At 48.7% G+C, this 25,233-nt stretch overlaps 2 protein-coding genes across 6 annotated transcripts in view; one reads left to right on the top strand and one right to left on the bottom strand.

The window, feature by feature from the left end:
- The window catches only part of ELP1 (elongator acetyltransferase complex subunit 1), a 31,938-nt gene extending 29,429 nt beyond the window's left edge, over window positions 1-2,509 (bottom strand). Inside the window, 2 exon segments of the mRNA XM_075137583.1 lie at window positions 697-849; window positions 2,285-2,509. Coding sequence (XP_074993684.1) covers window positions 697-849; window positions 2,285-2,434 — 303 coding nt within the window. The 5' untranslated portion in view covers window positions 2,435-2,509.
- A 129-nt stretch (window positions 2,510-2,638) lies between these two features.
- Window positions 2,639-24,733, top strand: TBC1D2 (TBC1 domain family member 2). 5 transcript variants are annotated; one of them, XM_075137580.1, is made up of 15 exons: window positions 2,639-3,021; window positions 4,956-5,127; window positions 6,968-7,473; window positions 8,134-8,266; window positions 9,169-9,310; window positions 11,443-11,579; window positions 12,179-12,366; window positions 12,563-12,949; window positions 13,791-13,901; window positions 15,533-15,720; window positions 16,885-17,355; window positions 18,481-18,601; window positions 20,642-20,827; window positions 21,469-21,590; window positions 22,286-24,733. In XM_075137580.1, exons 3-15 carry the CDS (start codon window positions 7,066-7,068, stop codon window positions 22,485-22,487), a joined length of 2,796 nt encoding a protein of 931 aa, XP_074993681.1. In that variant the 5' UTR covers window positions 2,639-3,021; window positions 4,956-5,127; window positions 6,968-7,065; the 3' UTR covers window positions 22,488-24,733. The 5 variants fall into 5 exon arrangements, 4 of the variants coding, with proteins under 4 accessions (XP_074993681.1, XP_074993682.1, XP_074993680.1 ...); XM_075137581.1 differs by having other exon boundaries at window positions 2,639-3,242; XM_075137579.1 differs by having other exon boundaries at window positions 2,639-3,471.
- Window positions 24,734-25,233: the final 500 nt, after the last annotated feature.

Raw genomic sequence — 25,233 nt, 5'->3', positions numbered from 1 at the left:
CAGGTGAGCTGCAAATAACGACAACCTGACAGCTAACCCAGACAGACCACATGCCTACCTACACCTGCACTGTTGGGCTGGTATTGTGGGAGCTGATGCAGATTTCAGAGGGTGCTCCTGTGGTGTTTAAGTGTCTTGCTGAAGACTGTAGAAATCTGACAAAGCAAGTATCTCAGTTCCTGCCATATCTACTCAGCTAAGATATTTTGGTTTCCCTTTAGTGTTTTCTAGGGTTTTTCATTCCAAACGTTCTCCAAATCACAACACACAACACTTTCTCCTCTCTTCAGTTAAGTCATGTCAGCATGATGTTCTGTATTGACTGATAATAATAAAAAGGTAGCTACACTGTGAGCTGTGAATGGATTACTTTATTCTGTAGCTAGTGTCAGCAATATCCTATTTCTGTAAGACTGTCCAGTGGATCCCGTGCTGGGTGTGTGCCAACAGTTTCCTGAGCAAACATACAGGAATAGGGCTGTGGGAGGCAAGCCACCGTTTCAATTCCGGTTCTTTTAGAGAGTGTATATTCTGTCCTTAATCCTTAAGGCTCCCACAAAAATTAGCTCATCTGCCCAGAAAAGGGAGACTAGCCACAGCTCAGTATGTAATAAACATACAACTGCCCCCTGAAGAAATTAAAAGTGTCATCCTTTCCTTTAAAATGCCTTTGTCGCGTCTTTCCTGCCATGTTACCTGCTTCGTGCTGAGATTGCACAGTAGGATGTCTCCAGCTGCTGTAGCAACACACACGCACTCCTGTTCTGGGAGATCTTCGATACCCACAATGCAGCCACTTCCACCCTCCGGCATGAAACCCTCCGCAGTCAAGGAAACTTCTCTTGTTACCTTGACACAGAGAAGCCAATGACTTATTAACTACACATCACCTCACTGGGATTTTTGCAGAAATGACAGAATAACATCCATGGGTATATTTCATCCTACTGGAATTACACAAAGCGTTACACAGCAGAAGTGAGTATGTGAATGGCATCAGGAAACAGCCAACATGCAAGTACTTATTTTCACTTATCCATAGGAAACTGTGAAGGTCCTCTTATGTTAAAAGTGCTAGACAGACAATGGGAAAATTCACATAAGGGAGCAAATAATAAACGGCAATGCTACAACTTCCAATTTGTCTTGCTAATCATCTTTCAACCCCCTTTTCACACTTCTCCACATAGTGTCAACATTAAGAGGCGAATGGGTAGCTGCTTAAAGTGTCCTAAATACTTTTAAGGGGTTGTTCAGACTTTGCAGACACAGCATTAAAAAAATTCAACGAAAAACCATTTGGATGCGCATTCAGGTACAGTAAAACAAAAAAGTTTTAGCTAAAATAGCTCTCTCTAGCTTAGTTGCATGAATATTTTACATATTCAGTCACCAGGGAAAAAAACACAGTAATAAAGACCTGAAATAAAGCCTCCTCCCAAAACAGAAAAGGAAGCTGACGTACTTAGCAAGTTCAGATAGGCTTCAGAATTTTTTTTTCAAATTCTAAAAAAATTGTAGTTGATAGCCTTCACAAACAGACCACTGTTCTCCAAATGGAGATTTTTCAGAAAACACCCTTCTTTAAAAATGAGATCCCAGGAAAGCCCAAAAGCTCTTCTGCCAGCTAACTTCAGAACTGAACATACTGAAGGAATTAGATGCCTCAGAGCTGCATAGTGTGTTTCCAGAGAAGACACTACAACCCAGCTCCAACAGGAATTCATGGCTCAACAGCATTTTTTTTTTCTTTAGCAATATATTGTGTTTTTCTTCTCTAGAGCATGGTTTCAAAAGCTTCCTCACGTACTCTCCACTAGCCCTTTGCCTGTTTGCTTCTGTTTTGTGAGTTGTGTCTCTGATGCAATTGTTCACCAGATCATGCTTAAGACTAAACCACAAGAATGACTCGTGTCAAATACAACCGCCCTCTTGGAGGCAAATTTCGTATTTTAAAAGCAGAGCAAATCACTTCAGCCACGAAGATCACAGTGCAGCCTCACAGCCAACTTCCAAGGCACCAAGACAGAGCAGCAAGCGGTGGCAGGGAGCAGCAGGAGGCTCCGAGACCCTGCAAACGCCGCTATAAAGAGCGAGCCGTATCAGAAGGCAGCCGCGACCCGCCCAGAGGCGAGCTCCCGGAGGGCACTCCCGCTGAGGGAGGCCCAAGCGCTTTATTCCAGCTTCGCAACAACACGCCCGCAGCGAGAGCCGACAGGCGCCGGCATCCTCCCCCGAAGCCACAGCCCTGGCCCGAGCCTGACAGAGAGAAAGCGGCCCTCACCGAATCCCCGGCGGGGCCCAGCTCCAAAAGGCCGTGCTGGGAGCCCACGAGGACCGTGCCGGGCTCGGCGCTGAGGCAGAAGCACTGCGGGGTGCCCGGGGCAGCGGCGGAGCGGCGCCCGCCAGTCCGCAGCAGCCGCAGGTTCCTCATGGTGGAGGGATGCCGGGCAGTGCCGCGCCGCTCACGGCGCCGCCATCTTCTCCGCGGCGGGCGGGCGGGCGGAGGCGAGGGCGCAGGCGCGGACCATGGGCGCAGGCGCAGTTCGCCGATGGCAGGCGCAGTTTGCGGATGGCGCAGGCGCAGTCTGGGAGCGCGCATGCGCTGCCCGGCGGAGACGCAGGCGTAGTGCGGAGGGCGAATGCGCAGCCCGCGTTTGCAGGCGCGGTTCGGCGATCGTGCTCCTCACAGGGCCCGGCTGCCGCCATCTCCCGCTCCGCACGGCGGCCTCGCATCAAACCCTTCCCAAGGGCTCCTGGAGGCATCAGAGCCTTCCTGGTGGGGGCTGGGGGTACTGACACCGGAAAGTGCTGTGCCCGGCAATGCCGCCAGCGCCAGGCCGGGCTGGCAGTGTCGCCCCTGTTTGGTGCAGATCGCTCACTGTCACCTGCTGCCCCGGTCAGGTCTCTTGCTGAGCCCCTCCCCGAGCATCTCTCCTGGCCTGCCGTGGCCCAGGCGGCTGTGCGGGGTGAAGCGCTGACGCTTTCTACCCGTGTCAGACTGGGGCCCTCGCGGAGCAGGTGGGTCTGTGGTGGCTGCACGGCAGGCACCTCCGCACTCCTCCTGCACTGCCTTTGCTGCTGGTCCTGCAACCACCTTCCCCTCCGTGAGTCACGCTGCGTGTGCTGGATCTGGAAGCCATGTGCTGTTGCAGTTCAGACAACAAAAGCAGTGCTGTTACTTTGCACCAGCTCAGCTCCCTGTGTGATTGTGTAGGCCTGTGCCAGTGCAGGGGTATAAGGTAACAGTGGGAGCAGGATGGTTATTTTGCAGCCATGCTGTACTACCCGCTGGAGGAACTCCAGGTGAGACTTCTAAGGTGCATACAGGGCAGCCTACAGATAAGATGGGCCACTCCTGCCCTGATGCCACCCTTTTTGTCACTCTCAGTCCTCTCCCTCAAGCTGCAGCCGAGGGGGAGGAGAAGGCAGCTCAGCTTCAGAGAGGAGGAGGACTTCATGCAACTGCAAGTATAGCCTTCACGCTTTCCCCTTTTGCGTAGTGGAGCTAGACTCAGTGCTGATCCAGTCTAATGGCCAACCGCTGTGCAGGCTGAGTTTGGTCAAATCAGTTTTGGCTATGGAAATTATATAGAGTTTGCATGCTGTAATCGGCTTCATGTGCATTAAAGTGTGGGAGCTTAGGCTAGTGGAAGGCAGTTTTGCTTCTTGCTACTCAGGTACTAAACTTGGCTAAAGTCGGTGATCAAACTCAGTTTGGGGAGGGATTTCTTGAGACCAGCGGAAATGAGTCATATCATCCAGGCTCACCTATGACGGCATGCAGAGAAAGTCAAAGCCATACAGACTCCTTATCCTGGGCATAGGGCGTAAGACGTGCCTTCCCAGGCCAGCCCAGCGCCTGCAAGCCCAGCAGGGCCTGGCAGTGCTGGCAGGAAGAGAGGCAGCTGCCAGAGACCGTGTGAGCCTGGCTGTGCCCTGCGCCCCATCCCCCTGCACTCCCCCAGGACCTGCGCCGCTGAGTTAGGGCAGTCTCTGACACCCCTAGTCCCTGCAGTACCTCTTTCGGAGACCTTTTCAGGGATCAGTCTAGACCCTTTGGCCCATCTTGGTCCTACCAGCCTCCAATCTCCTGTCCACCAACTACCACCCTTTTTACCGTGTCACGTTTGTTTGCCTTACCCGATTTGCCCCACCTGGCTGCACGGCCGTGGCTCTCGCGAGCACTGTGGGGTCCGGCGAGCAGCGGGTCTGCATCCACTGCCCCGGCGGCTTTGCAGGCTTTGGGCGCGTCCCTCCTAGGAGAGGGGACCGGCTGGTCCCCTCCAGCCCGTAAGCTGTCCCCCTCTGGGCTTGCTTTCAATACGCCGCATCACCCTGGTGAATCCTTTTCTTTCCGATACTCGGCTGCAGTTTCCTTTTTTTATTATTTTTCCCGCGGCTGCAGCTGGCGTCCTCCGCCTCGCACCCCTCTTGCTCCGCTCCCCCGTCCCTGCCGCGCTCCCCGGACTGCGCCGCGCCCCGCCCCGCCGGGCCCCGCCGCCAGACCGGCCCAGCAGGAAGCGCGGGGCGGCGGCGGCGGCCGATGCAGCCCGTGCGGCCAGAGCAGGTACTCCCGGCCGGGGCTGCGGGTCCCCCGCACCACCCCACCCCGCCATCCTCCGGCCAGCGGCCCGGATGCCCCCCCAGCCCGGCGCTGACGACCCCCCCGCCCCGGGACGGGCGGGACAAGTGGTGCCAGGGTGCGGTCCCCGCCGCGCCGGGCAGCGCAGCCCCGTGCCAGGCTCCAGCAGCCTTCGCTTGTGCCCTACGCGGTGCAGCTGGGCTGGGAGGCGCTTATGCGGCGCTGGGGGAGGCACGGGGGGGGCCGGGGGGGCTGCCTTGTGCTGCTCACACCAGCAGCTCCAGAAAGGTCTGTGCAGGGTTCACCCTGATCTTCTGTTTTCATTGATGAGTCGGTGTCAGAGCTGCTTTCAGCTAAATATGTCTTTCAGATAGTTCCCAGGCAGCGACTGGCCCGAGGGAAACTTGAGGCAGAAGCCCCTCTTCTGTTGCTGTTGGATTTGTTTTGGAGGCTGTGGTTACCTGCTTGCTGGTGCCTGCAGCAGTAGCTCTACGCCACCAGACGTTGACTTCCAGGGGCATCTCTCCGCTTCTCTTAAGGAGGTGAGATCTTCTCCTCTAGAGTGCTTTGCAATGCAGACCTGACGTGACTCCTTATAACTTGGTGCTTGAACCCAAAATGCTTACTTGATCCTGTTCACGGTGAGGACCCATGGACCGTCATGCTGGCAAGAGGTAGAAGCGTGATGGAATCTTCAGACAGTACAGGAGGTCCTTATGCTGGTACTGCCATAAAAGCCCCAGGGTCTGTTAGGGAGAGTTGAGACTACTTCTTCCTCCTGATGATGGTTCCTTTGTGTCAGGCAAAATTAGCTTGGAAATGAAGCTTTTGGGTGTTTCAGAAGCTTAGCTGAGGCAGCACCTTCATGGAGTGTGCTTGTTCCTGGCATTTGTGAATGTGTTCAGCAGCAGGATCCACGGTGTCGGGAGTGAACTAAAAGAAGTTCAGTAGCTTTCCAAAAAGAGTGAACATTATCTATAGTTGTCTGAAAAGTTAATGTGGAGGGGGCAGGAATAAACATGATGGGGCTTAGCCAGCACTAGGATGGGTAAGCCTTCTTTCAGTCACGAGGATAAGTTGTTCCTAAAAGTGTAAGCTTGGGCAACATCTCTGTATGCTCCACTGCATTAATCTCCATTCACCTGTTGTCACACAGCTGGTGGTCGTGTTCAATAATTTTGTGTCTGCAGTTGGATTTCCACTAACTTAACACTGCAACAATTTAGTTGCTTACATATTTGCTTCAGATACATTAGTGTCTGAACTGATGTCTCTGGTAGTCTTTTCGTGAGTATCGTAGAATCATGGAATAGTTTGGATTGGAAAGGACCTTTAAAGGTCATCTAGTCTAACCTCCCTGCCATGGGCAGGGATATCTTCAACTAGATCAGATTACTCAGAGCCCCATCCAACCTGACCTTGATTTATTGATCTTTAAACCATGTTTTTGCTTAAGAAAAAAATGTAAGAAATTATTTATAGGTATTTTTCTGGAGTGTTGTTAGCTTTCTTTATACAAGTGCTTTTACAGCTCTGAGCAAAAAATCACACCTGCACTTGAAAAAGTGCCCAGAAATGTGGCAGAATTGCCATCCTTGCATATGATCAAAATTCATCTGGATGTGGACCTGAGTAGCTGGCTACGGCTTTGAAGTTGGCCCCTTCTCTGAGAGGGAAGTTGGACTAGGGATCTCCACAGATTCCTTCCAGCCTTATTTTTCCTATTTTTCTCTTGCACATTGCCGTCCTCTTGGGAACCCAGCAGGTTACTTTGGCCACTGAGCAACCAAGTATTTTTTGCAAGGATCACAGTATTACTTTCTCTGGTACATAATCCACCATATGAGGCCTACTCGATGGAGACCTAACACATGGCATGCAGGCTTTTTAACAGCAATCCTCAACTGACACAAATGATTTATAAGGATGCTGCATGAGGCTGGATTTTTCTCCAAACACCATGGTTTAAAATACTAGCTGAACGTTCAGTGGAAGTGCCAGGATACACTTACCTGAAATCCCTTGACCTGAGTATGTGGCCCCCCAGAACATGTTATCTTGCCATGTTTTCTGCAACTGTTACTTAACATTGTTGTCTGTGTCTTCAAGTGCCCTGGTTATTGCTGTTGATTTGGTATGCCCACAGACTGTACTTATTTTTCACTCAAGAGATTGTGGTACTGCTTCTTGGCTGCTACTCCAGGCTAATTTAGGAATGGAAAAGGGAGAAAACAGATATATAGAGGTCATCTGAGCCAAGGAAGGCAGCGAGCAATGACCAAAAGTGGAAGTCTGAGACCTTGGCTGGGCAGTTTGAAAGCAAGGGAATATTTTTGTCGTATGCCAGACCTGTGCTTATTCCTCCTTTTTCATTTGCTGCAGGTTCTATAACAGTGGTGATATAGTCAGGATCTGCTGTTACTTATTTACCTAGAGAATTTCCTGTTTCAATCCAATTCTCAGTATATCTCCTGAAAGAGATGAAAAAAGGAGCAGAAAGCGGAGCTTGTCCCCTTGCCACTCCAGCCAATTCAGTGGAATCAAATCCAGACAATAACGGCAGCAATGGAGCCTCAGTGAAAGACAAAGACATGCTTTCCTCTTCTGGAGAACTGGAAAATGTACAGCTCAAACCCAGCAGAGAAACAGCCAGAAAAAAACTCTGTGGCTATTTAAATAAGCTGGGCATCAAAGGGCCAATCAAGACGTGGAAGTCTCGGTGGTTCTTTTACGATGAAAACAAATGTCATTTACTATACTACAGAACTGCACAGGACATCAACCCTTTGGGGTCTATTGATCTCTCCAGCGCCAGCTTTGACTGCAAGGTGGAAAATGGGGAAGGGGTTTTTGAGATCAGAACACCAAGCAGAGTTTTTACTTTGAAGGTAAGGGACGGTATCTTCTTGTGGGGCCTGTTATGAAATATTCCCAGACAGGACAGACACATGTCTGCTACGATACCTCTTAGCTTGAGTTTCACTTTGGTCCTCCCAGCCTGGACTGTTACAATTTGGACCTAAATTACTTGCATTGTTTTGGCAAGACTGGGACTCCATTACCTGTGAGATGGCTATTGTTTAACAGAATAGGAGTAAAAGCTGAACTGGGTGCTGAATTAAAATCATTGAGGAGTCATGCAGTCCACAAGTAATTTGCTGAACAGAAATGAGCTCCGCTGTCTAAAATGGTTGCTCCAGCTGGAACTTTTGCTAGATTTTTATCTCTGTGAAAATCGCTATTAAGAAGTTCTGTGGGTGATTCTTGGCTGAAATAATCGTGACATTTCTGCTTAGCCTTGGAGCATAGTAAACCAAAAAATATTTAAAATGAGGTCAGCGATCCACGGAGGTTCTGTTACTAAGGCCATGCTGAAGATTTACTGTGTCCTCCCAAATCAGTGTTAGGATCAGAGGACGTAGCATAGGCTTGACACAGCTGGCCTTTATTTCTGCTGACTTGGGCAGCGAAGTGGTGGTCAGCCCTACAGGATGTGTCTCATGCTGATGAGATTACTCCCCTCCCCTTCCTGTTTTGTGTTATGTTAGGCAATCAGCAAACAGGCAATGATGTACTGGCTGCAGCAGCTACAAATGAGACGTTGGGAATTTTGCAATGCTCAGAGCAGATTTCCTGTGGGCAGCTCCCAGCTTGTGAATGAACCTCTGGCTGGCAGAACAAGTAGGTGTTGCGTACGTCAGCCTTTCTTTTGCTTTCAGCCCCCAATGATGAATGGTGCTCCTCATCTGTAAGAGGGCAGAGGTTTTGTTGAGGTTTTTAAATGCAGGTGCGGACTATCAATGCTTGGTCGATGTTTGGGACTTCTAGCCTTATTATGGATGAATGTGAATGGGCTGTCTTCTAATGCACAGCATGTGGTTGGAGATGCTCAGGGATCTTACGGTCACGAATTCTCTCTTGATTTTCCTCATACATGTGAATTGTGCACATTTAGTATATCCCCTTCCTCTTGTGAGGCCTTGAAATTTACAGCAAGCAAGTTTTTTTTCAGTGGTGGTGGGATGAAGATGTGCATTCCTAGCAGTGGGAGTGCACAGGCCGGTGGATCAGGAGAGGGCACAAGCAGGGTGGTCACCTGTTTAGTTATGATGTACATTTTGTTTGAAACAAATATCCCCCTCCCTAGTAAGTATGTGCGGTAAAAGGTTCTGGGTACCTTGGCATTTTGCTACAGCAGGCAATAATTTGGTTACAGACTGTGTTTGTGGAGTGTTATCTGCACATTAAAACTATCAAACACTGTTTGGGATGGGGGAAAAGATCAGCAATAGCTCCCTTCCTTATTCCTTTAGGCAGTTTAAGTTTGATTGTTTATGGTTAGTCATTCTCAGATACAAATGGTTGTCCTTGAATAGATGACTCTATTTGTACATGGAACCTTCTGTGATTTGACCTAAAACTAAGGAAACCTACTCTGCTGTCCTTGCTCCACCTGGCCAGTTGAACATGGAGTGTATACCTGTAGTAAAATGTTATGGCTCTCAATTTACATGAAGGAGCCAAAGTCCAATGGAATTCTGTTTTGTTCACTTGCTTTTGTGTTCTGGTTTATTTTTACATAGATGTTGGTGACAATGAAGACTTTCTGCCTCCGGTGAAAACACCAACAGAAGCAGTGGGTTTAAAGGCAGCGTCTTTGCCTGCACCTCAAATATCTACTGCTTTGCAGAACATCTCCCTTAAGCACCCTTGGACAGAGATACAGTAGGTGCCCAAGGAGAGCTGCAGTTCAGCTGACATGCTGGCCTGCCACTTTGTGCCTTCCTTGCCTGTCATGTATTGTGTGAAATGGGACTCTTGCCTAGGTGGAAGAACCATGAAGCATTTTTTGAAGAATATTCCGGGCAAAAGTAAACTTCCTGCCAGAGGGTCTTTCACATCCCCCTGTTCCAATGCATTTCACATCCTCCAGCTCTCTTAGCAAAGATCCCAGTGTCAGACCTAGGGCTTGGTTAAGCTTTCTTCAGTGTAGGTGGTGGTTTGCGTGCCTACTGTGATGCACCTGCACATTGCTCTTGGAAGGGCACACGGGCATGTTGAGCTGTACTCTGTAGGCTAGTGATAGAAGCCCGTTAGCACTTTCCAGTGGTTTCAAAGGACCTTAAATGTAGTGCACTTTCTAAAGCAGGAACTCCAAGCAAAAGGCGCTTGAGCCTGTAGAATGGCCTGACACTGCACAGCTTGCTACTCCTTGCTGAGTTTCAAGTATGTGAATATTCCCACTGCCTACAATGATGCTGCTGTCTGCAGTTGCAATGTGTAGCTCCATCAGGGCTAAAGTTTAAGCCTTAGGCAGTTACAGTTGCACAAAGACAACTCCCATCAATATCTCCTTAAGTGTGTCCTAGTCACTTATTTACGTGTAACCAAAAATGTGTAAGTGGCCACAGGTGTGGTAGGTAGCCTGGCGCCTGCCAAATGTTTTTGGTGGGGAGGTTGGCTATAGTTTTTTACCACCCCTACTGTGGCTACAATCTGATGCTGATAGGAAGAAAGATCCCCCATGGGACCAAAGAGGATCAGAGTCAGCTGTACTATTTTGCAGGATATGCATTCTCTCCTCCTCACTTTGATTAAAAATAGTATGATCATATCTCCTCCCCCTCCCCAGCCTTGCTTTTTCTAGTTTGAATAACAATTGCCTCTTTTCAGCTTCAAATTGTATTGCTCCCCTGGTTCTGTGAACATTTCTTCAAGCTCTATCCCTATCACTCTTCATGACTGTAGCATGTCTGATTTCAGCTAAGTTCATCAGGTCCCTGAGCTGTTGCTGTCTCAGAGGAAAAACGAAGTGCAGCATGAGGTAGAGAAAAGTAGGAAAGTTGCATTGGATGAGTGCCAACTGCAGAATACAGGGAATGAAGGTCTGCTCATCTTATGTGCCAGTATGTTCCCTGAGGTCAGAAATGTCTGCTCTTCTGCTGTGGAGCCTTATAGTAACATGGGAAAAGGAGAACAATATCTAAATACCATCTTCATTTACAGTTAGGAAGTAGCTGACACTGAGTTGTAGATTCAAAACAAGGGGCTTGTTTTGTTCCAGCTGATGGACAGCACAGGAGGAGAAGGGAAAAGACCTCTATGGAGACAGGCAACTGTCTCACTTTCCTGTATAGGTTTTACAGAAAATACTTGTGCATTTGTGGTTCTGCATAATGCTGTAAAGTCAGCTCTTAGTGCTTCTGGCAATATCTGATAGCAGCAGCTGTAACAAACTGGTTCTGGGTCTGATTGCAGTTTTCTTCCTGAATCTCTTTACGGCATCAAAGTCTATTGCGTTTGTTGTTAGAAGGTTATTAAATGTGGTTCAGAGCGCAGGTCCTGTGACTGCTTCAAATATGGTAATTGTGGTAGTTTTGGCTGTGCTGTAGATGGCTGAGCTTTTCTTGGCACCTCGGGATTTCTGCAGTGAGCTAAGGAAAGAAATGAAGGGAAGGAGGGAGGGAGAGGGAGAGGGGGAACAAAGGAGAAGGAGGAGGAGGAGAGGGAGGGAGAGAGAGAGAGAGGGGAGGGAGGAAGGGAGGGATGTGATTGGTCTACTGTTACCTTTGATCCCTCTGTCCAGCCTGATGCATTTATGTACAGGGCTCAAGCACATGGGGAAAGATCTCCAGCTGATTTACATTGCTGTGCTGGTACTGATTTTGTGGCACCTTCCTTGCTCCCCTCAGATCCACCAGTGAACAGTGCTGTGAACAGTTCATTTTCTCAGCACATGAAGGAGATGGGTTTTGAGAGGAGGGGTGGAATATCAGAAGAGGTAAGGCGTTGAATAGTTTGAATATGCGCTGACTGCAGTGATCATGACTTCTGTTCGTGATCTCTTCTTGTTTCAGAAACACTGTCTACAATATCTGTGGCTCCAAGCAGCTCTGGGGGAACAATGGGAACGTCTTTAGCTTCAGCGAATTCCAGGAGCATCCTGAGAACCTGGATGAGGAACAAGAGGCAGAAGTGGAGGCAGGGTGTGCAGGTGCTTGTTACTGAGCTGTGTGAGCTGTTCTGAGTTTGATGCCTTCTAGCAGGGAGTCAGACTTAGCAGGAAAGGGAGGGAGAGGGTGGCTGTCACAATGGGACATGAAAACTATATCACATTGTCTCGGGTCCCTTCCTGTGTTGTTGGCACAAGACTGACTCTTTTGGCTCTGCTTCAGGCTGCATCTGTCTATCTCCTATCTCTGGAACCTTCTGCAGAGGCAAAAATGTCATCCATGGTGCCAGCTCATACTGGTATTTCTTTGAGGTAGAAGCTAAATTGCTGCACGGTCACAGGCTAAGCTCAGCAGCTCCACTGCGTGCTTGGGAAGTTACCTCTCCGTGGTGGTAACTTGCATTTGGTGTGTGCAAGATAGATGGGCGGGGTGCAAGGTGGGTTAACAGGTGCCATAAAACATGGCTTTGCTTATTCTGGGTGTACCTGTGGCTGATTCCTACTGCCTGTGCTTCAACCTTGTGGATTCCAGCAGGTCAATTTTCCTTGTCCTTGTGTCAGTCTTCTCTGCTGAGCTGTTATGAGTCCCCCCCCACAGCAAGACTCAGGAGTCCATGTAAATTAACCCTATTTTCCTTCAGTTAAGGAGGGGCCCCTGGAGGATGGGAGGATGGAGCCCAGGCTGAACTGGATTAGGAAAGCCAGGTGGATGAACAGTGGCTTTCCAGGCTTGCCTGAAGAGCTGTCCAGGGAGAGGAACCCAAACGATAAAGTGAGTGTCCTACAGCAACAGATCCTGACACTCACAGAGGAAGTCAAGTCACAGAAGGTGAGTGTGGCCTTCTCTACGGGTGAAGCACTGTGATTTTCAAGATTGCTGAATTCAGTTTTGCTTCTGAAAGGAGTCAATTTCAAGATCCTCAGGACCTTTCACTGTTAACTCATTACTGGTTGGGTCTGTGCTGTCCATGCTGCCATTGCCCTGCGCAGCACTGTGATGTAATGGCTTTGCATTCCCTTTCCAGGAGCTGGTTAAACTTCTCCACAAAGCCCTGGAGGCAGCCCAGCAGGAGAAGCGAGTATCTAGCATGTATCTCACTGCAACAGAAGATAAGGACAGGCTGGAGCTGGTGCGTCACAAAGTGAGACAAATCGCAGATCTCACCGGTCGACTGGAAGCTCTTGAGCAAGAAAAGAAGGAACTGGAGCAGATACTGACTCTGAGAGACCGCCACATCCAGGAACTCAAGGAGCACGTGCAGCTTCTGATGGAGAAGAACCACGCCAAACAGGAAGTCATCATGGCCTTGACAGAGCAGATGGCCCGAGAATTCTCTGACCCCCTGCAAGAAGCCAACACTATCACTGCAGAGACATTGTACAAGCAGCAAGAGGAGATTGAGCACCTGAAGGTGTGTGAGACAGCACAAGTCTGGGGGCTCCCAGTTTGGGGGCTCCCACTTCTGTGCCCTCTGCTTCAAGTGGGAGGGTGTTCCTTGTGGGAAGCATAGAGTATACTGCTAGTTGCTCCATCTATCTCAAAACCGGAGGCAGGCTGGAAGGGGCTCACCTGATACCAATAGGGCACTCCAAAGCACCTGGGGCAGTTTCAGCTTCAGCTGTTCTGTTTGACTTTCTGTCACCATTCAGTGCCTGACTCTTTCTTTGCTATTCTTTTGTTTCACAGCTGCAGTCTTACTTGCTGCCTTCACTAGCTTTGTTCCTCTGTGTTGCCCTCTTGTAAACAGTTTCCCAATACATCCTGGTTCTTTCAAATCCAGCCTGTTGTATGTCACTATATGCACAGTTATAATGACCAGTTAGTGTGGGGTGGAGAACTGCCAAAAGAGCCACTTACTACATTGTGAGAGACTGTTTGTTTTTGCTGCCAGCCGTGGGGCTGAGATTTGTGTCAGTTTTTAAAAAAAATAGAATAAAACACATATATTCTTAATCTTATTTAGGTGCTTTTCAAGCTTTATATCACCCAAATGACTCTGTGTTTTCTAAGCATGCAGTGCACTTAGCATTTTCAAGTGTCTTGTCCATGCATGACACTCCTATTTAATGTTGTGCCTTGATTTCCTTTGTAGGCAATATTTGTCCTGGGGAGTCCTGTCTTTTCCCCAGAACACAAAATTGTTGAGATATTTTCTTGTCCTTAACACAAGCCACACCTGAGGTCCCTGAACTGGGAGGGGATTCTGAGCCCCTCAAGAACTCTCCTTGTGTGACTGTTTTGCTTCATGGCAGGATGATATTGATGCATACAAAACCCAGAACCAATTTCTCAACTCGGAGATCCACCAGGTTACTCGACTCTGGACAAGCGTTGCTGAAAATGAAAGAGCCCTTCTGATGAAGGTAAGGCAAAATGACTTTTTTCCCTTGGTGAGAGCTGTTACTAATTTCTTTCCGAAGTTGACACTGGAATGGATTTTGGTCCAAAACACACCAGGAATAAGCTTTCTTCCCAATGTTTTTTTTTTAGTGTGATCTTTTTGCTGCTTTGTGTTGTTCCCAAATTAGATGTGATCATTTTCATTCTTCAATAAAAGTAAAATACCTGCAAAGCTCAGTCTTAAGGATGCTGAAACTTAACCCAGATTTCTGCATTTCAGCTATGCTTTTGGATACAAATAAAAAAGCAACACTACGTGTAGGGAATCAGAAAATTTTCCTGAGAGCTGGCAGACTGACTGAGCCCTGGCTCCATCTAGGCTTGTTTTCTCTACCAGGCTTGGCACTACCAGGTGGCAGCACTCTCAGGTCCTGCAGCTAGATCAGAGTTCTTATGTTTTCTTAAGCTCTGTTCTTATTTCTAGCCTTGTAAGTGTGCATAACCTGCTTACTCTCAGACTTGTCTAATCCTACCTTCTGGTCCCGAACCACTTCCCCAGGCTGGTGGTGTGTGCTGGCATTTGTTCTGTGGGTTTTCCCTGGGTTTTAAGGTATGTCTCCACAGTCTTGGATTCTGGAACAGACCAAAAAGCTGTTTCTGAAGTGTTATTGCCATTCTTACATCTGCTTGCTTTCTAGTCCTTTGAAACCTGCCTACCTCCTAACTTGCTGCCCTTCTCTGATCCTGAAACTGCCGTAACCTTCAGAAAGGAAGTAATCACACCAACATGCTCAATGTGACGCAAAATGCTGATTAAAGTGGTAGTACTTTAGAGAAAGACAGTATCCCATGCTCCTTTCTGTCCCCTCTGTATGCAGCCTAATTCTCTCTGTGGTTTCTGTTTTGTTTTTGTTTTCAACTGCTGCTTCCCACTGAGCAGGAGTCTTCCTTTTGCTTCCTGTGAGACATTGGGTGACTCTAGTCACCTCTGTGGCCTCAGTTCCCCACTTGTGGCGTGGGGATGACAGTCTTCATTCCTTTTTTCTGCTTTGTTTGCCCAGGAGTATGGTGGTGGCAGGGACTGTCCTGCTGTTTGAACTCACTTGGGCTTCCTGTGCTTGAGGAATGTTGTGTACCAGTGCCATGGGACTGGGGTTGCTGAGGGGCATTTGGTCACCTTGTCTGTGGTGCTACTGTGTATCCTGAAAATGCTGTGGTCATAGCTCAGTCCCTGGAGTGGTGCTCCACTCTGCAGCTCAATGTGGGGTAAAGAACTTGTCTAGTTGCAGGGAAAAAGCCTGCAGAGAACGCAGCTGCAGTGGTGGCTCTTTGGTTGTGTCTTGAGCCGAGCTGGCTGGGATGTGGCCATCCACTGATGCAATGCAGTAGTTAAAGTAGGTGATGCTGTGCTAGGTCTCCCACTCAATAACCAACTTCTTTGCATGTTAGCGACTGCAGCTTGTGCTTGTTCATAGACCACGGTGATTCATTAATGGCTGCAATTCCACTGACTGTAGCAAACTGCTGGACATGTTTTTTGCGGCTTTGCTGTTCAGGAGTCTTCACTTTATGTGCAGACCAGGCCAGTAGAGAGCAGTGGCAACGTAGGAATAACCATCAATGAGCCAGCTCATTCCCCCTTTTTCCCCATCAGTGTGCCTGCCTGCAAGCACGAAACTGCCAGATGGAGAGCAAATACCTGACAGTCTTGCGGAAGCTGCAGGAGGCTGTGCCTGGCCTGCCCAGCTCCCATGCTGAGTTGGTGAGGAACCTCATCCAGGAAGCGCTCCAGTGGGATGTGAAGAAAGAAGCAGAACAAGGTTTTAATCTGAATGCTGTAAGGTAAGAGGCAAGAGCATGGGGATATTCACACCCTTGTAGGAGTCTGGCCATGGAGGGGAATGCGCAGGCGAGAAAGATCTGGGGACTTTTCTATAGCAGGGACTTGGAGCCGTGACCTAGGAGTGGAGGTTGAGGAGGCTGGTTTAGTGTGGTGGTGTGGAGACCATGAGTATCTGATAGCAGCATATCACTGTAGGAAGGGGAGGTTAAAGTGGTACAGTAAACTTTACTTGGCAGTGGCAGACAGTATGGCAAGTGACAACAGCCATGATGTGCATGGGAGGTAAACACTGGACATGAGGATAAACTCCTGTAGGAGAGGAGGCCACCTGGGAGGTGGGGGATCTCCATCCTTTGGGATTTTCTAGTCCCAGCCATACAAAGCCACCATTGCCCTGGTCTAGTGCTGGGGATAAGCCTGCAGTGAAGGGGGCCTGAACTGGAGACCTCCAGACAGCCTTGCCACCAGTGCTGCTGGAGTCCTTGCATTTGTGTTTATGCTTTCCTGCCCAGTTAGTGCCCCAGTTTTATAGCAGTTTCCATTTCATCTGTTTGGTCAGACTCACAGGTTCTTCAGGTAGCTTTGGAGATGAGACCCCAAGGCCAAGCTTCATATCTCACAAGTATTCCAGCCTGTGGACTGATGATGCACAAACTCTCAACAAGCTGTACTATCAGCGCTCCTGGTGTTTCCCAATTAGTAGGAGATTTGCATTGTGTACAGAGAGACATCAGAAGGGACTGTGGATCTCTGTTTTTTGGTCTGATGCCCCAAAGCCTTTGCAGTCCTTTCCAACAGAACTGTCTGTGCACTAAGACATCGTAGGGGGAAGGTACACAGGTTGAGCTAGATAGTCCCTTAGGGGCAGGGGAGCAGGCGAGGTGAGAGAGGTCTGATGAGGTTGGGCTGTAGCTCAGAGCAAAGTTGTGCTTGAGTTCGTGTGTGTATGCCATTGCTGGAGGCTCTCATTTGTCTTCAAGGCTCTGAGACAGTGGGCATGGCAGGCTTTCACATGCAGCTGCCAGAGAAGTGAAGAACGAGTACCTGTGCTCCGGCATGGGTGACAGGAACCTGGCAGCAGGCTCTAGTTGGCATGGCCTCAAGCAGCGAGTGGCCCTTGATGCACTGTCCTTTGAACTAACCTCTGCCTTGTATCCCTCCAGTGAGTATGACGAGTACGGGTTTATGACTGTACCTGACTATGAAGTTGAGGACTGGAAACTTCTGGCCAAAATCCAAGCCCTGGAGATAAAGTCCAACAACCTGCGGAGCCAGGAAGTAGTGGAGAAGCCACTCCGTGACAGGTGGAACAGCGTTGGAGAGCTGAGCCCTTCTGCAGAGCTGAAGAGCCTGATCCGAAGTGGCATTCCTGTGGAGCATCGGCAACGGGTCTGGAGGTGGATTGTCAGCCGGCACTGCAGCCATCTGCCTGACTACTACCAACGGCTGTTACGGCAGAGCAAGAGCACCGAGCACCCTGCCTGCCGGCAGATTGAGCTTGACCTGCCCCGCACACTGACCAACAACAAACATTTTTCCTCTCCCACTTCCCAGCTCATCCCTAAGCTCCGGAGGGTGTTGCTGGCATTCTCCTGGCACAATCCTGCCATTGGATACTGCCAGGGACTGAACAGGTGAGGACCTAGGTATGCTGCTTCTTCATGGGATAGCACTGAGAAGGTGTAGGCACATACTCTAGGCTGTGATTCAAGCAACCCCAGGCTCCTTCGTCTCTAGAGTTCTGTCCTGGCTCTAGGTATTTTCCTGCAGAATTCTGCATTTGGTGTCTTTTTTCACCCAGTGTTGTAGCTGAGATCAAGCAAGCAGCAGGATGCACTTGTTCGGCATCTCCATAGTTACAGAATAGGAAGGAGCAGCTATAGGAGGTAGAGTGAGGCAGTCCCAGAATAACAGCATGAGGCTGGGGCTGAATTTCTAAGTCTTAATGTGCTCAGCAGAAGAACACCCTGATGATTCCCGTTTTTGCTGAGAAAAGTTGGAGGAAATGTTGGGAAGTGTTAGAAATGAGGAAGTTGCAGTGAATGACATGAGGATAGGCTGAGGAAACTGGGGTGGTTCTGTCTGGAGAAGAGAAGGTTCAGGACGTCTAAAAGCTTCTTTCACTTCCCAAAGAAGGCTATAGGAAAGATAAAACCAGACTTCTTAGAAGTGTGCTGCCAAGTAAAAGAGGCACTGGGCACTAGCTGCAAGAGAGGAATTTCTGGTTGGACCTTTTCACATGAGGAAAGTCTATGTAAGCTATTCCTCTTGTTCTTTGGATGGTCTTCAGAAAGACATTTTCCACTCTAGAGAGCCCTTGATATTGGATATCATCTTTCCAGTCTGGCTGAAAGAGGGTGAGGGCTGTAGAAGAATGTATGGCAAGGTGAGCTATGTCACATAATATGGAGTATCTCTGAGTGAGCTCTTTCCTGTATTGAAATAGCCAAAATCATCACACTGCTAAGTTCAGCAGATCTACAGAAAATCCCATTAGCTGGGGAGTCTGGCTTTGTCACACCAGTTCCGTATTTGATGCTTCCTGTTTGCTGACAGAGGCACATGGGAACGAAAATCACAGCCCCATGGTTCCTTCAGAAACCCGCAAAACCGACCACTCGTTCTCTGACCAACTGTCCTGCCACGTTTGATGTTTTGAATGCTCATGGAGCTAGAGAATCTTGGATTCTCCAGTTCCTGTGCTGGCCTATTTTCCTCCTGCAGTGTTGCATTGCCTCACCATATCTTGTCCATCACAGATTGGCAGCTGTTGCCCTCCTGGTCCTGGAAGATGAGGAAAGTGCCTTCTGGTGCCTAGTCCATATTGTGGAAAACCTAATGCCAGCAGACTACTACAGTGACACACTGATAACATCACAGGTGAGCTGGGCACCCTCAAATCTGCTCGGACTCTGATGCAGTGATTTACAGTAAAAGTTTAAAAGCAAGCAGTCAACTTGCAGTGTGTTTGATTTCGCACAGGACAGTGATACCACCTTGCAATCCCTTCCATTGCAGAGGTGTCATAGACTTGAGAGTACAAAGTTGTTACACCCACAGGAGCAGCAAAATTGATCCCCAGCACTAGGAAATTGGACACCACTCCTAAGTCAGGAGGTGCCCCTCCTTGAAGGTCAGGTTAGTCAGAAGGAAGGTGCCCATTAATTGCACAGTTACTTATTTTAAGGAGGGCCTAGTAGAGGTGAAGCAGCAAACTCCCAACATGTGTAGGGCTCAGTATGAGGAAGGCACCATTGTGCAGCCCTTCAGATGTTTCTTTGGAAACTGCACCCTATCTTTGGAGTGCCATGTGCAGATGGAATAAAATACTGAGATTTTTATATTCACTGTACTTGCCTCAGTTCATGATCAAATACAGTGTTAATTCTGGCCTTGGGGTTCCCTGCAGATCAGAAAGCCCTCTGGCCTTTTGATGTAAATGTTGTTCTGCGAGTAACTTACGCTCCTGGTTCAAAGTCACTGGATTTCAAGGTTTTCAAGATGTGTTGTCTTGTATCAGATATACTACATCCTCCCACGCAGACACAGAGCCAAGATAAATCCCATATAGTTCAACGGAATTGTAATTGTGTGCCCATACCACCAACACCCAGCAGTGCCCAGTCTGGTGAGCCTGGCCGTGATCTTGGTGTCTTTATTGTGTGTGGTCCTTTTCAGAGAGAAAAGGGTTGTATCTGTGGGCCCACAATAGATGAGGCTACAAGTGTCAGTAGCTGAGAGTGACTGATTGTGCCACTGAATTGGTTGGCTAATGTTTACTGGGGCAGTGGTGTGCTGGTGGAAAGGCCAACCCACAGGCTGGGGAAGCAGCCAAATCACTGTGTAGATAGCAGAATGTCTATCCAGAGCAGGTAGCGTTAGCTGTGAGATTTAATAGGCAGCACTCAATACTTCACAAATAGTGATTGACAGGGAAAATGTGGCAGACTGAAGACACAGAGGCTTCCCTACATTTGGTGAGAAAAGACTATCAGCTGAGGAGCCTCGTTTAGAAAGACTTTCTGACCTCATGGTTGGTCTCTGAAGGTCTAGCCAAGACCCACGTAACGAGGAAGGTCTAGGGTCATGCTTTGTGGGTTGGCTTGATAAAGTGAAAGCTCTGAGTTGGCTGGAAAACTTAAGGTTTAGCTCTTGCAGATTTTAAAGACCAAGCATATCACCTCATCTGGTTTGTACCACTGTGCCGCAGCTAAGTGGGCTGACATAGCTGGGGCAGTAGTATGATATGGCATAGGGGAAGACCTAACCATGATCTTGCTCCTTAGTGCTTCCCCTCATGGAACCATGGCTTCCCTGAGATGAAGCCTTTATAAACCTGGGTCAAGGATCTCACCAACTGCATTTCTGTGTCTCGGCTCGTGGAACCAGAAGCAGAGCATAGGTGGTACTCAGACCACAAGGAGAAGCTAAGTGAGAAGATCAGGTCCTGCTTGCGAAGTCAGAGGGATTCTAGGTGTTTATTCTGTTGGGCCATGTGCAGTCATTCAGACCTGGGAAGGTTTTAATCCCTGTCATGGAATTGGATGCTCATGACATCACAGAAAATCCCAGTAATACCGATATGGGAAGATGTGGCAGCATTTTCCCTCTTGACTTTGAGGTTGGGAAGGAATATGATCCTCTGAGTGAGAGGAATGTATGTATCTCTGCTTGTATCTTGGCTCTGTTTCAGCTCCACACCTTGCACTGGGTACAGCGTACAAGCACGCTGCTCAGTAATTTTGAAGGGTTGGGAGACAAAGGATGCTCTGCTCTTCCTAAGGTGCGGTTAGGCTAGAAGGAAGCACCAGTGATTACCGTAGCATGCGTGAGCCACTGTCCTGTTGCACTGCTCCTCTCCTCCCATGCCAGGACTGCTCTTGACTAGGACTTCGTTGTTTTCTTTTTTGTCAACTTTAGGTAGACCAGAGAGTCTTCAAAGACTTCCTGTCAGAGAAGCTGCCTCGTCTGATGGCTCATTTTGAGCAGTATCGGATTGATGTCTCACTCATCACCTTCAATTGGTTTCTGGTGGCCTTTGTGGACAGCCTGGTCAGCGACATCCTCCTGCGAGTGTGGGATGCCTTCTTGTACGAGGGAACTAAGGTGCAGTTCTCCGTCTAGGCCTTCCTCCCATCTGCACCACATCTGTGACATGGTGGCAGGGCGATGGACATACACATGTGTCGAAGAGATATGGCGTTGTTCTGTCCTGCCTGTTTGGTAGGGTACCTTGATGCCTCCCAGCGTCTGTGTTGTCTGTGTACTTGCTGCCGGTAGGCAGACCTAGTCCCTGCTACTGTGCACAGTATCCCTGGCACTTTTTAGCAGGTAATCCTGCTATGAAACAGCTCTCTGACAGGCCAGGGTGTCTTCTGCTCTGTGACCTGGACACAGCTGAAAGTATGACAGATACAAGGAGCAGAAGATGGGCAGAGAGTTACTATCTGAGAACATGAGTCTTGCATTGCCCCTGTGCATAGGGAGAACTGGAGAACCCTTGTGAAATCCCTGTGGAGTCCTTTTGGAGGACCTAGTGTGCTCTGGGGTTGTAAATTAGCTTACAGAGGGTCATTCTCATGGGATTAGCTCTGTGCTTCTTTAGGCCTGCCGTAATGCAGCAGCAGAAGCCCAGTGTCCAGCCTGTACTGCAGCGCTGTGTGCCCCACCCCATGTTTTATGCCAGGAGGGCCTTGTCCCTCAACTGCCTAAGACTCTGTCAACTCAAATACCTTTCAACCCTCCAGGTGATTTTCCGCTATGCTCTTGCGATTTTTAAATACAACGAGGAGGAAATCCTAAGAATTCATGACAGTGTGGAAATCTACCAGTACCTACGCTTTTTCACGAGAATGATCATGGATGGCAGGTAGGACTGTGGGTTGTAGACACCCTTCCATCCTGGGTTTTTTACTTGGTTGCCTGTTATGTCAGCCTAAGAAGAGTTGTGACCAGTCTGTTAACAAAGATGCATGCGCATTGGCAGGTCTGCGGACACGGATCGGTTTGTCTCTTTTTGACTTTCCCTTCGTGGTGTTACTTAAAGTCTTTTTGGCCTGGGCAAAGGCATGCTACAGCAGAACAGGCCACAAAGTCTGGGCCAGCCTCCTTTTTGCAGCAGCTGGAACTTGTGCTGCCACTTGCTGGGTTTCTCTCAGCTGTAGTTGGGGTATTTGGGAACACAGCACCACTCACAATCTTTAATGGCAACATGTGTCTGAGAGGAAGATTTCTGTGATCAGAAGAGCTCAATGTTGGGAATATTCCTCCCCCGGGGCCATCAGAATTGGCACCCAATCCACCGTCTCCTGACTGATGCTTGCACACCAGTACCTTAAAAGGTGATGTGGTGTAAGGCTGTTTAAAGTGTTTCTTGAGTTGGTGTTTGTGTGAGAAGGAATTGGATGTGATTCCTCTACGACTCTGCTGCTTGGTGACTTTTGAGCTCAGAGAGCTGAAATCCGAGGCTCTACTCTTTGCCTACCCCAGGATGCACTTGTGTATCTGTTACCATCTGTTACCCACCAGTAAATCGGTTCACCAGACCTGTCTTTTCCATTGTAGGAAGCTGATGAACATTGCCTTCAATGACTTAAACCCCTTCCCCATGAAACTGCTGAGGAACCGGCGGTCAATGCACAGGGAGGAGCTGGAGGCAGAGCTGTGCGAGCTGCAACAGATCAAGGCAGCCTATGTAAAAGAGAGAGCAGAGCAGGGGCCTCAGGACCTGAAGGAAGTTGTTAGTGAAGAGGAAGAAGAGATTTAACAGAGTTCCTCATCATTCCCTCCCGCCTTGCAGAAGGTCTTCAGTAGCAACTGTCTGTAAGAGACGGAGCAGAGGGGGAAAGGTGGTCACAGCAGGAGTTCATCTGCCCCAGGAAGCAAGGCTGTAGGTGTAGGACCATGTGGGGACCAAACCAGACTTTGTAATGGATTGGAAGGTGTCAGAGGAGTTTTATCCTCTTCTGTACTTCTCCCCGTTCAGCCCACCCTGTCCTGTGCAGTTCAGGATTACAGCTGAAGGTCTATAGGAAATATCAGTTGTGGTACCATAACAGAAGTTGACATGGTGCAAAAGACTCAGCCAGGTAGGGCTTTTCTACCTTTTCTGATGGAGGCTTGAAAGAGATCTTTATGTACAAGTAAAATCACCAGAAATAATGAACTGAGAGCACTCACTCATTGGTACCCTAAAGCTTCTGAATTGGTCAGGAAGGAAAGCTGCTCTTTGAAGGCATGGTGCCTTCAGTGGCTAGCCTGCCAGGAGAGTGTGTGTTTAACATTGCAGTTACTGAGTCATGACACTGTCTCCAGACGAGTGTTGGGCCTGAGGAAGTCCTGGGAGCTGGAGGACATCTTCCCATGGGACTGAGGCTGGGACAAGTGAAATGGGTTGTGGGAGAATGGAGTTGCCTCTCCAGTTTATTTTGGTTCCTGTGGAAGTCCATGGGAGCACAAGGTGTGTCTCCCTGGCTGGGAAGTGCTGGGAGCTATGTCTCCTCTTTATTTAGCTTTGAGCAGAGCCATCTATGGGTTGGCCTGACTGGCAGCACTGTGCCTTCCAGAGGTGAATTTGCTCCATAGAGGAGCTCTCATCTCGGTGTGAAACCAACTGCAGCCTGGCTGCATAGGGCCTAATGTTATGGAGACTTTGACTACTGGGGACACCTGGGTCTTCTGATCACCTCACACTTGGCCAGGATGAGTGTGTGGCCATCTCTCTCTGCCTCATAGTTATGCTTCTCCTGTGCCGGGTTTCTACATTGATATCCCTGTCTCTGACCCCCATTCATAATGGGAGGGAGGTCTTTTCTGTAGGGGTTTCCAATACTGAAGGTGTTTGACCCATGGAATATGGCACTTGGGGGGTGAACCTGCAAAGCACTTGGACTAGGTCACAAAAGATGGCTTGATATTCTTTAGAAAAAACATTAATTTCCCCTGAACCAAGGAGCTGGCGTCCATGGGTCTGGCACACAGAGATGCCCTGCCTACCTCTGGGAATGGGGTCTGATAGCCGCCTCCCCTGCCTCCGCTGGGCTGGATACTCTGCCTGTGCAGCTCAGTCCTCCACAGACCCAGGATGAGTCAAGTGCTCCAGATAAATACAACTTCTTTTCCCCAACATGGTGCCAGATCCTGCTTTCCTGCTGAGCAGTGCTTTATTCCAGGTGTGCCCGCAGTGCTGGCACTGACAGCACGCTGCAGACCCTGCTGTAAGGCGGGCTCTGCTCTATGTTTTTAGACTCACCTTGAACGCAAGCCTGTTCAGTGGATGATGCCTCCTTTAAACTTCTTGTGGTATAAAGTTGTCAGTGCTTGAAGAGGAAGGGAAAAGAAGCATTCATAGCCCGTACTGTTCTCTGCCAGGCGGGCCGTAGCCAAGATCACAGACTAGGGGAAACAGCACCAACCTCCATTCACCTGAGACACGTGGCCTGCCTCAGCTCTGCCTCAGGCACAACTAGACAAATCAGCCAGTTTCAAAGAATTATAGAAGTCTGAGCTGGGAGAGAGCTGTGGAGGGCAACCACACAGTATGGAAGTAATCAAAGTGAAAATGAGTTTTCGGAAGAGTGGATAGATGGGCAAGAGTGAGGTAGATCCGCTGCACGTCACTGACAGCTGCGCACGTTGAAAGTGTGGGACGAGAAGAAAATGTTACTGGAGTCTTACCACAGTATCTCAAGAAAATGCACTGGTTTTAAAATGAGAAGCTAGAGAAGCTCAAAAGGCAGAACGCTTTTCTTTACAGATGATATTGCTAATCTAATTTACTCATACTGTTATGTGCATGGGTGCACACAAATACAGATTTTTGCTACTATTATGGACTCTTGAAAGGCATTATCTTTTAAATCAAGGCCATGGAAATTAGAAGTACACTTACAATTGTATTTTTCCTAGAGCCTTTTGCAACAGCTTAAAAATCTTTTCTTCCATCCTGCCCTTACGTTTTTTAAAAAAAGCATTTGAAACATGCATTATTAGACCAAACCATAGCCTGACATATGTCTAAAGTATATAAGTAAACATTGGTCTATGTGGTATATAATGACCCGTTAAAAAATAAACTTTTCTGAAGAAGACATAAGGACCAAGCTGTTGTCCCTGATGGGAAATTCTGAAAATAATTTCAAATTGAAATCAGAAGGGAAGGACATCTCAGGATTGTTAGAAGTTTCTCTTCTGTTGTGTCTTCACCAGCACTTGGTTCTGTTTGCTGAGGGCCATTTCCTCAGGTCATACTGCCACAGTCACTTGTGGTCATTCTTTACTAAGGTGTGGTGGATGCAGGAATATCTGCAAGGCCTGTGCAGACCTGCACCTTGGAGCCAAGCTAGCATGTCCTCATGGGCCCTACTCCTCTTCTGCTCCACAAACTTTAGGGCTACTGAAAAGTACTGAACTCGTGTCACAAGATGCCAGCTGGGCCCAGAGGTTAGCGTAGCCCTACGCAAGTCCCTTGGGCCTCTGCAAGACCTGCAGTATCAGTCAGTGCCGGGGGTGTT

The sequence above is a fragment of the Calonectris borealis genome, chromosome Z (genome assembly GCF_964195595.1).
Source record: "Calonectris borealis chromosome Z, bCalBor7.hap1.2, whole genome shotgun sequence".
In the NCBI taxonomy this organism is placed as follows: domain Eukaryota; kingdom Metazoa; phylum Chordata; class Aves; order Procellariiformes; family Procellariidae; genus Calonectris; species Calonectris borealis.
This window is presented reverse-complemented; position numbering and strand designations above follow the sequence as displayed.

Bases quoted from the DNA above. Each gene is read 5' to 3' on its own strand.
- TBC1D2 (XM_075137580.1), top strand. From the start codon at position 7,066: ATGAAAAAAGGAGCAGAAAGCGGAGCTTGTCCCCTTGCCACTCCAGCC. The intron at 18,602-20,641 runs GTGAGCTGGGCA...TGTCAACTTTAG, and splicing joins ACACACTGATAACATCACAG to GTAGACCAGAGAGTCTTCAA. The intron at 20,828-21,468 runs GTGCAGTTCTCC...TCAACCCTCCAG, and splicing joins TCTTGTACGAGGGAACTAAG to GTGATTTTCCGCTATGCTCT.